This window comes from Carlito syrichta, unplaced genomic scaffold (assembly GCF_000164805.1).
Source record: "Carlito syrichta isolate Samal-C Ts95f unplaced genomic scaffold, Tarsius_syrichta-2.0.1 Scaffold314848, whole genome shotgun sequence".
In the NCBI taxonomy this organism is placed as follows: Eukaryota; Metazoa; Chordata; class Mammalia; order Primates; family Tarsiidae; genus Carlito; species Carlito syrichta.
In genome coordinates, this window is record NW_007258944.1 from 2,186 (window position 1) to 12,644 (window position 10,459).

At 58.4% G+C, this 10,459-nt stretch overlaps 1 protein-coding gene across 1 annotated transcript; it reads right to left on the minus strand.

Moving 5' to 3' along the window:
• Nucleotides 1–4,758: 4,758 nt before the first annotated feature.
• FAM50A (family with sequence similarity 50 member A) lies at nucleotides 4,759–10,453 on the minus strand. The gene is made up of 13 exons (XM_008072094.2): nucleotides 10,442–10,453; nucleotides 9,351–9,435; nucleotides 9,153–9,252; nucleotides 8,240–8,385; nucleotides 6,962–7,038; nucleotides 6,791–6,857; nucleotides 6,555–6,616; nucleotides 6,020–6,096; nucleotides 5,661–5,715; nucleotides 5,410–5,458; nucleotides 5,251–5,321; nucleotides 5,055–5,165; nucleotides 4,759–4,949 (listed from the first exon to the last, which is right to left on the minus strand). Exons 2-13 carry the CDS (start codon nucleotides 9,424–9,426, stop codon nucleotides 4,941–4,943), a joined length of 900 nt encoding a protein of 299 aa, XP_008070285.1. The 5' UTR covers nucleotides 9,427–9,435; nucleotides 10,442–10,453; the 3' UTR covers nucleotides 4,759–4,940.
• Nucleotides 10,454–10,459: the final 6 nt, after the last annotated feature.

Here is a 10,459-nt window from a genome sequence, read left to right on the forward strand (position 1 = left end):
TTATAGGCGTGAGCCACTGTGCCCGGCCCATTTGTCTATTTAAAAAATATCCCTGGGTGTGGTGGCTCACGCCTGTAATCCCAGCACTTTGGGAGGCGGAGGTAAGAGGATTGCCTGAGTTCAGGGGTCTGACACCAATCTGAGCAACATGGCAGGACATCGTCTCTACAATAAGTCAAAAGCCAGCCGAGTGTGGTGGTGCATGCATGTGCCCAGCTACTTGGAAGGCTGAGGCGGAAGGATCGCCTGAGCCCAGCAGATTGAGGTTGCGGTGGCTGTGAGTGTGCCACTGCCCTCCAGCCTGGGCGACAGAGTGAGACTCTGACACACACACACACACAATAGAGAGACAGGGTCTCACTATGTCAAGGCTGTGGTGGCCGTGATTGCGCCACTGCACTCCAGCGTGGGCGACAGAGTGAGACCCCGACTCAAAAAAAGAAGGAAGTCCTGCCATTCGTGGCAACATGGAGGAGGAGGCTGGAGGGCGTTATGTCAAGCAAAATAAGTCAGACAGACAAATATTGTGTGGTCTCTGGCGTGTGCAGAAGCTAAAAGAAATTGAGCTCCTGGGGGCAGAGAGTGGACGTGTAGGTAGAGGCTGAGGAGGCCAGGGAAGTTGAGGCTGAGAAGAGGCGGTGACGCTGACCGAGTCCTAGCCAGGTGGGCAGAATGAGTTCTGGTGTCTGCAGCACCGTGGAGTGATTACGGTCAACTGTAATTATGGAGTTATGCATCTTTTCAGGAAGCTAGAAGAGAAGATTTTGAGTGTTCCTAACAAAACGTTTAGGGTGATAAATGTTGTGGCTTTGTGCTTTAATGTAATTTAATTGAAATTGAGCAGGGCTTCACTGGGCACAGGATCTCATTATCCTTAAGTGATTATTATACATTGTATACACATACCAAAATACCCTTCCATTTTCATTTAAAAACAGCAAAATGAACAGTGCTAGCCAGGCGCGGTGACTCATGCATGTAATCCCAGCATTTTAGAGATGGAGGCGGGAGGATTGCCTGAGCTCATGGGTTCTAGACCAGCCTGGGCAACATGATGAGACTTTGTCTCTACAATAAATCAAAAAATTAGCCGGGCATGGTGGCGCACACCTGTGGTTCCAGCTACTTGGAAGGCTGAGGCGGAAGGATTGTCTGAGCCCAGCAGGTTGAGGCTGGGGTGGCCGTAGCATGCCCTGCACTCTAGGCAATCCTGGAACACCGTTTGTTATTACTACTGTTTTCTTTTTCTTTTTTTTTTTTTTGAATTGGAGTTTCAGTCTGTGGCTCAGGCTGCTTTTGAACTCCCAGGCTTAGGCAGTCCTCTCGTCTCAGTCTCCCAAAGTGCTGGAATTACCGGCTGAGCCACTGCACCCGACCTTTTGGTTTTTTTTTTTTGAATTGAGATAGAATTTTTTCTTCCAGGCTACCATGCCTGGCTAACTTTTAAATTTTTTTGTAGAGATGAGATCTCACTATGTTGCCCAGCCTGGTCTCAAACTCCTGGGCTGAAGCAATCCTCCCACCTTGGTCTCTCAAAGTATTGGGATTACAGGTGTGAGCCACCGCACTCAACCATGGCCTCAATTTTTTTGACCTGAAATTTTTTTCTGCTGAGGATATCTTTTTCCAGATATATGATTCAGCTTATATGAAACTTCCAGAAGAGTCAAATTCATAGAGACAGTAGATGAGTCACTGCCAGGGCCTCGGGGTGGGGAATAGGGAGACAGCTTAATAAGTATGGTGTCTCCTTTGGGGTGACGAAAATGCGAGCATACCAAACGCCACCAAACTGTACAACTCTTTTTCTTGAGTTTCTTTGTTTCCCCTTTTTTGGAGAGAAAGGGTCTCGCTATGTTGCACAGGCTGGTCTCAAACTCCTGACCTCAGTGATCCTCCTGTCTTGCTTCCCAAAGCACTGGGATTACAGGCATGAGCCACCACGCCCAGCCCTAATTGTACATTTGTAAATGACTAATGGCTAATTTGATGCGATGTGAATTTTTCCTCAGTTGAAAGAATTAAAAATAGAAATGACAAATTAAACCCCATGCTGAGAAACCACATTTTCCATGTCAGTTCAGCATATGTCTCTCGGTGGGGAGCAGGGGCATTCTGTGGGCGATGCTCAGGGGAGCAGCAGTCACACCCCTGGTGGGGCTGCAAAATGGGACAGGCTCTCAGGAGGGAGTTTGCCAATATCTGCAATATTTACTACGCGGCTTCAAAGAGAATGAGGTGATTCTCCAAGCACGGATGGGGAAAGATGTGTGGAATATTCGGGTGTTTTGTTCAGTGACGCTGTATCACACAGCTTAGAGCAGTATGCCAGCTTTCATGTAAGAGGTAAGGCCAGGCGCAGTGGTTCATGCCCGTAATCCCAGCACTTTGGAAGGTTGAGGTGGGAGGATCGCTTGTGGCCAGGAGTTCAAGACCAGCCTGGGCAACACAGGGAGACCTCGCTTCTACAAAAAAATCCAAAAAATTAGCCAGGCGTGGCGGTGTATGCCTGTAGTCCCAGCTCCTCGGGAGAGTGAGATAGGAGGATCACTTGGGTCCAGGAGGTCGAGGCTGCAGTGAGCCATGACCACGGCGCTGCACTCCAGTCTGGGTGACAGAGGGAAACTCCATCGCGAAGTGCGGGGAGAGTGGGAGAGGGAGGGGGGAGAGAGGGGAAGAAAGGAAGGGACGGAGGGAGGAAGGAAGGAGGAAGGGAGGGAAGGGATAACATCCACCCCATCCCCTCACCTCATCGTTCTCTTCCACCCGGTCCAGCCCAGCTGAACCTCCTCAGTACCCTACATGGCCTTGGCACTTGCTGTTCCCTCTGCCTGGATTGCCCCCTCCCTGGCGTTGGAATGGCCAACTTCTTGTGGTTTGGATGTCAACGTCCCTGTGCCAGAAAGGCCTCCTGGTCTCGCTGACTCATTCTTGGTTTCCCTCCTTGTTGTCTAGACGCATCACTGGGACTGGAGCCGGGGGAAGCCAGACTGAGCTGTCCTGGAACCCTCAGGCCTCAGTCCACCCGGCAAACGCTGGCCCTTGGTGGCCTCATCTGGTTGCAGCACAAAAAGCTGGAGGCCGTAAGGGGACCGTCTGGTCCTCTGTGCCAACCCCTTCCTGCCCTCCGAGAAGCCACCACCAGAAGGGTGGGCTTCCCGGAGAAGGGAGCCCCTCGCACCCTCCCTGATGGCGGAAGCTTGCCAAGAGGCTGCCTTCAGCCCTGCAGCTCCCAGAAAACCGCGTCGGAAGCGTTCCTTTGAGTAGCACATTCCTGTGGGTCCAAGGTCCAAGGGACTGTAGCTGAGAGCCCGAGCCACAGCGAGACAGTCGTCCCTCCTGGGTGGAAACTCGGGCCAGCAGCACGCTCCGAGTAAGGAGATCTGGAGAAGCTCTTCCCACTGCAGCCCCACCTTCCAGACTGTTCTCAAGGAGCTCGTCCCCCAGCTTCGCACCATGGCACAACCTTTCCTGTATCCTCCCTGGCCAGAAGGGCTTGGTTCTTCTTTCCTAACAGTCGCTCAAAGGGCTCTCCCTTCCCCGGACTGTCCTCCCAGGGCCTTAGGGCTCTTTCCGGAAAGTTCGTTCTCCCCCGCTGAGACCGAGACCGGTCCTTCAGGAGCTTGTTTTCTGGAAGCTGCAGGGCTGAAGGCAACCCCTTGGCAACCTCCTGCCATCAGGCGAGCTGGCTGAGAGGGGCTCCCTTTCTCCAGGAAGCCTGCCCTCCTGGTGGCGGCTCCTTGGAGGGCAGGAAGAGGTTGGCACAGACAACTAGATGGTCTCCTCCAGGGCTCCTGGGAGCCCAACAAAAGGCCCCACTGAGGTCTTCAGACTTATCTCTGTGCCCCAAGGCGCTCTGGCCTAGTCTACCCTCCTCTCTCCTCTAAGTGACTTCAGGTGGCCCCACCCCAGACATGGGCCAGAAAGCCCCAATGAGAGCCCCCAGCCACGGGCCAGGCTTCTGCAGCCCGTGGCTGAATGGGGCACAGGGCCTCTGCACCAAGCAAAGCCCAGGTTCCACCTCCGTCAGATCTCCACACCGGCCAGGGAGGGGCCTTCCCCTCTCTCCTCCGCTTTGCCTCAGGCACAGGCAGGGAGCTATCCACGGGCCTTCCTCGGCCTCATGGAGCAGGGCCCATCTGCCTCAGCTTATGCAAGGGAAACTGGGGTAGCTGGCTGTTGGGGTGGACCCCGCCCCTGGAATTCCGGCAGCCATCAGCCCCAGGCAGTCTGAGCAGGGTTGGCCAAAGTAAGGCAGGCAAGTGGTGACCACAGGGTACCCATGGCAGCTTTCCCGCGTTGGGACTGGGGAGGAGCTGGGAGGCTCCAGTAAGGACAGGTTTGCATAGCCTCGGGACAGCCATGTCCCCTATGAAGAGGACACCGAAACTCCAGAGGAGCCCAGAGCCTGGAGCCCACATCTCCCTTCAGACTCATGTTCCCATCTGATCCCGTTCCACTCCTCCAGTGCCAGACACAGAAAATGTCCAGAACGGGCCAATCCATGGAGCCAGAACGTGGATTAGGGGTTGCTAGGGCTGTGGAGGGGGGTGGGAGAGACTGCTCATGGCCACGAGGTCTTTTGGGGTGGTGAGCATTTTCTGGAACTAGATAAAGGTGGTGACTGCATAACATCGTGAATGTATTAAATGCCACCAAATTGTATACTTCGAAATGGTCAAAATGATCAATTTTACATGACATGGATGTGGTCCCAATGAAAATATTTTGAAACAAAGCACAGCTTCTCACAAGGCAGGTGTTCCAGCTCTGACACGAGCACTTCTTTATTGTGAAAGAAAAAAGCAGTGCGAGGAGCAGGAGTCTGGCAGCCACTGTCCTTCTGGTGCGCCCGGCGGGTCGGAGGGTGTCTGGAGTCCCGGGGACGCCCCGGAGTGCCAGATGAGCTGAAGAGCTGCAGTCGCACTACCTCCTGATGTTCAGCGGATCTGGTTGAGGACCAGGGGCACCAGGGACAAGGGATGGCCAGAGCTGAGCCGCGCCGCCCCTGCCCTCCCAGAGCCGCCCTGCCCTGTGTCAGGGCCCCGCCTCACCGTATACTTGTCCCACTTCTTTTCCGGGTCGTAGGGCTCCCAGCGGCTGGCAGGGAAGATGTGCTTGTTCTTCTCGTACCAGCTCCTGAGCACCACCTTGCCCGCGTGCGACTGAGTGGGGAGATGCCACAGCCTGGAGACCCCTGCTCCGTCAGCTCGGGGCGCCTCCCCGGGGCCCAGTGCCCCCATGCCATACCTCGTCCTTCTCCACGGTGGCATCACTGAGCAGTCGCACATCATCGTGAACGTCAAAGTTGAAGAGTGGCCCTGAGGGGGAGAAGCGGACACCCCATGTCCCACTGTTGCCCAGGGTGTCAGGGTGGCATGTGGGCGCAGGCAGGCTGAGAGCGCTCACCACTCTTCCCCCGCGCCTTGGTGACGATGAAGTCGTAGAAGCTGTGATGCTAGGAGCCAAGGACAGTACTGCTGTGGCCTGGTGGCCTGTTTTGGCCCATGCACCCCTGCCTGCAGGCCGAACAGGGGCACCGCCACGCACACGGCGCCCACCAGCCCACACCAAGGAACCCGAGCCGACTGGGGACCCCTCACCCAAGCCCAGGGATGCAGCTTCCCCTGCACGTGGGACTCAGGACGGGAAGGACTCACGTGGGGGATGATTAAGTCCTCCTTGATATACATGAGCTGTTCCACCCCTGCTGACCTGAGGGTGGAGGGCGGGAGGGTGTAGATGGCCTGCACCTTCGGCTGGGGGGTATGCCAGCCAGGGAGAGCCAGCGCTGGGGGTGGCGGGTGGCGGCCAGCATGCTTTCAAGGACACTCAGGGACTGGTGTCCCGCCGTCCCCCACCTTGAGGCCAGGGAACTGAGCAGGCGCTGCCACCGAAGCTTGCCCGGTCCTCCCTCCCCTCTTGGCGGCACAAAGCCAGCCTGCCCCTTCCCCCCCAGGTACAGTCAAACCAGGTGTGTGCTCCCCAGGCTGGGCCCGCGGGCTCCACACACCCCCACCTGAGCTCGCTGAAGTCCTTCCGAAGGATTTCCAGCGCCTTCTGCAGGAACTGCTGCATCGTGTTGCCCTTCTTCATCTGCATGAGTGGCCGAGCCAGTGTCCAGGAGAGCGAAGCGTTAGGAAGGAAGACAGAGCCTGCAGGAGGGTTCTGGACAATGCTGAGGCCCAGGGGCCCCTGCCAGAGGCCCGGGCCTCACTCCCCTGTTACCCCCAGGATTCCCCATGCTCACGGCCACCCCAGTGTCGACCTGCTGGGCTCCGGCGATCCTTCCGCCTCAGCCTTCCAAGTAGCTGGAACTACAGGCGGGCGCCATTGCGCCCGGCTCATTTTGGATTTATCGTAGAGACGAGGTCTCGCCTAGCTGCCCGGGCTGGTCTCGAACCCGGGGGCTCAGGCAATTCACTCACCTCGGCCTCCCAAAGTGCTGGGATTACAGGCTGAGCCCCCGAGCCCGGCCTACTGCCAGTCTCTTCCCACCGAATCCAAGGGGGGCTGGGCCAATGGGGAGCGGGGCCAGGCCCCACGCAGCCTACCTTGACTGTCCGCCGGTGCCCAGAGCCATCCCAATAGCTAAAGGTGATCTCAATCTCCTCACCTGTGAAGCAGAGGCGCCTCTTGGTCTCCAGACCCAGGTGTCCCCGCCCCACTGCAAGCGCCTCAGTGCTCACACGCTGCCCAAGGGATTGTGCCCGGGCCCCAGCGTGGGCCTCTTGCTGCCCCTGTGCGCAGCCAGGCCGGGCCCTGCAGACTCGACTCTGTGAGCACTCACTCTTGATTTTCTCCTGCTTGGCCTCCCACTCCTGCCGCAGCTCTTCCCGGAGCCGATTCTCCTCCTCCTGGAGAGGAAGCGGGCACAGGAGTGAGGCCCAAGGCCGCTCAGGGTGCGTGCAGGGGCTTGTGCCCCGAGTGAGAGCCGCTGGCAGGGCGAGGCAGCCCTTACCTCCCGGTCTCGGTCAGGCAGAAAACTGGTGTCCACGTCCGGGTTCTTCCCCAATTTCCTCTTCTTTGTGGTGATCTCTGGAGCAAAAGAAAATAAAGATGAAAATAGTTTGGGCCTGGTAGACGCCCGTAAGGCTCTCCAAGAGCACGCTCTGAGGACAGCTGGCCTGGAAGGCACACCACCACTCTCGCTTGACGCTGTACGTTGGGATCACAGGAGAGCTTTAAAAAAGACAGACGTCACCATCCCATTGCTGGGCCTGCTGAAAAGGGACAAGCCCACCAGGCAGTGTTGTGCAAACGTCCCAGTGATACAGCCAGGCTGACAATTCTCCTCCCAGGCCTGGTAGCCAGCGGGCTGTGCGGCAGTGGTAATATTTGGATACATCGGGTTAAGTCCGCTGTATTTCTAAGATTGCAACTGTTTCTTTCTCTGTGCTTTACCTGTGGTTCCCAGAAAACACAGAATCAAACCCTGGCTGACTGGTCCTTTCCCCTGAGAGTCTGGCCCCTCCCCTCAAGCCATGCTGGCCCCCAGCCTGTCGCCCAGCCACCCAGTGCCGTCCCCTGCCTCGGTTCCCTCCCACCACTGTTCTCTGGGCATGATTTCCGACACAGCCTGGGCCTGCCACGGTATGCCCCCTCACCCTCCCGAGGCTGTGACACACACTCGCTAGTCAGAAACCCTCAAATGCATCCACCCTCTCCTGCTCCGTTCGGTGCACGCTGACTAGACACTTACTCCCCTCTTCCGTCTCTCTGGCTAGCGAATTTCCCTCATCCTTAAGGCCCGACTCAACTTCCCCTTTTGTGATACGTTTCCTGATGCCTGGGCTATCCCCCTGGCTCCCATGTGCCTTCCACCAGGAGAGGGACAGTGCCCTCGTGCTCCTGGCCAGGCACAGCACAGGCTGTGCCAGACTGGCTTTGGCCTCCTGCTCCCCCATCCTGAGTTATGCCTGAGAGTCCCTCGTTCCCACGGCTGAGACCGCAGTATCCAACAAGCAGCCATGGCAATTGCCGTGGCTGGACAGACCGATGTGCAAACGAGCCAAACAATTCGGCACTTAGTGCCATGGCCACACGAGCCGCCGGTAGCAAGGGGCTACGCGACTAGGCAGGACAGACGCGAACGCTTCCATCCTCCGGAAAGTTCAGCCAGCCAGCCCGGTCTAGCCCAGCTTCTCCCTCCTTGGCTTGGCCCCCACGGCACCTCCGAGGGCGGCGTGGGGAGCCTTCTCAGGCGGGCGTCAGCCTCACTCCGACAGCCTGCCCTCACCTTCCCTTTCCAGCTCCTCCTCATACACGGCCGCCTCCTCCTCCTCTTCGCCTCCCTCCTCTTCCTCCTCCAGGGTGAAGGACAGGCTGGAGATCTTCCGCTTGGCCTCCTTCTTGCGCTCCTTCTCCCGCAGCTTTTCCAGCTTCCTACCGGGGTGCAGGTGGCTGTCACACACCACGTCCCCACCCTGACCCTCATCCAGGCCCTCTCCTGACCCAGAGCCACCTGTGTGCTCAGTGTGGGGCCCATCTGGCCCTGGCTGGGTCTCCCCAGCGCTCCAGGGAGATCCCACTGCCCTGGGTCACCTTAAGCTCACAGGCACGACTCTGATTATGACACAGCAGGCACAGGGGACCACAGGGGTTAGGGGACAGGGAAGAATGGGAGGATGGAGGAACCCGATGAGGGGGACAGAAACGGAAAGGTCATGCCACCGAGGGAAGCAGCTTCAGCACAGGCCCACAAAGGCAGGAGCGGGCTGGGCGCAGGGGTTCATGCCTGTGATCCCAGCGCTTTGGGAGGCCAAGGCAGGAGGATTGCTCGAGCCCAGGAGTTTGAGACCAGCCTGGGCCACAGAGTGAGATCTCGCCTCCACAAAAAGAAATCGGAAAATTAGCCAAGCATGGTGGTGCACATCCGTAGTCTCAGCTACTGAGGAGACTGAGGCAAGAGGATCACCCAAGCCCAGGGGGTTGCGGCTGCGGGGAGCTGCGATCATGCCACTGTACTCTAGCCTGGGCCACACAGTGAGACTCCGACTCAAAACAAAAAAAGTCAAGAGAAGAGAAATGGAAATCCCAAACCAGATGCTGTGCCCATTCGCAAAGCAGGAAACGAGGTCCCTGAAAGTGCAGAGAGTTGCCCGGCCCCAGGGGCCCTGAGCGCTAGCTCCATGCTGAGCCGGGGGACCCACAGCTGCAGCTCCTTCGACTGCTCCTTCTTGGCCAGCTGCTTCTCCCGCTCCTTCACCAGCGCCTCCTGCTTGGCCTTCATGTCATTCAGGGTCACAAGACCTGCGGGGCAAGCAGCCGTGAGGGCAAGGGTAGTCAGCCGGTAGTCGTGGGGCCAGTGGGGCATGGCCCGGCCTGGAGCGGGGGTGCGGCCTGCTCACCCACGGTGCTGGACTTGAGCTCTGCCTCCACGGCATCGTAGTGTGCTGAGAACTTCTTGTCGATGTTGGACTTCATGATGTTTTCCTGCCGGGGAGGGAGAGTGGCCATGAGGCCGCCATGGACACGGCAGGCTGGCTGGGGGGGCCTGGACCCTAGCCTAGATCTGCCCCCAGCCTCACGAAGTGACCTTGGGCAAGACCAGTTCCCCTTCCTCTGTCGGTGGAAGGTGCCACGGGGTTGGGAGGGGCTCTTCCAGGGCTAAGGGAACCCGCTGGAGCTCCTGAGACCCGAGCCAAAGGTGGTCAGAGGAGGGCAAAGAAGAAAAGATTGGTGAGGGGCCGGCTCCTCCCAGATGACCGTCCTCCCTCCGGGCCCCAGATGGTGCTGACGGCTTCTTCAGCCCCCGCCCCGGCCCACTTGGTAACACGGAGAGCCTGCCTGACCAGTGGCCTCCTCAGGAGGCGGCCAGCAGAGAAAGCTACCTCAGCTTGCCAGAGTTCCAGTTGCAAGGCCGGGTTCTTTGGCCTGGCTTCCCCACTTCCCTGAGGTAAGAGCCGACTCTCCCCTCGAGCGCCACGTCCCGCTTTTCTCATGAGCTTCTTCAAAAGCTCAAGCTGAGAGTTCCTCCACCCTCCACCCTGACCGCCCCTTCACAGGCCACTCGCTGAAGCCCTGGATGGAGAGCTAGCACCCATCAGGCTCGTGTCTGCCTTGTAGGCGCAAAGGTCTGGAATGAGCCTCAGTGGCAGGTGCAGAGGGCCTGCCCGGCCCGGCGTCCATGGCATCAGGGCAGAGGCCCATCCCGCCCCACTGCCACCAACAGAGTCACTGACTGGCACTCCGTCCTGCTGGAGGCTTGTCCCACGCTAGCTGTCTCAGCCTCTGAGATGGCCCAGTTCTGAGCCCATTTTACAGACGAGACTGTCACTGGCTGGCTTCTGTCCCTTGCCGGAGAGCAGCGAACGAGGGTCTGGCTCCGGCCCGCACTCCGAGCCCGCTGCCCCAGGTCCCGCGGGCGGAGGGGAGCGCAGGGCGCCATGGGGTCCGGGAGGCACGCATGCTCCGCTGCCCCGGCCCAGCCTGTCCGCACCTCCGCGATCCTCTGCTT

Excerpts from the sequence above, each read along its gene's own strand:
- FAM50A (XM_008072094.2), bottom strand. The coding sequence starts at position 9,426 with ATGAAGTCCAACATCGACAAGAAGTTCTCAGCACACTACGATGCCGTG. Across the intron at positions 7,039-8,239 it reads GGAGGAGCTGGAAAGGGAAG|AGATCACCACAAAGAAGAGG; the intron begins GTGAGGGCAGGC and ends CTTTTGCTCCAG. Across the intron at positions 6,097-6,554 it reads GGCACCGGCGGACAGTCAAG|ATGAAGAAGGGCAACACGAT; the intron begins GTAGGCTGCGTG and ends CCACTCATGCAG.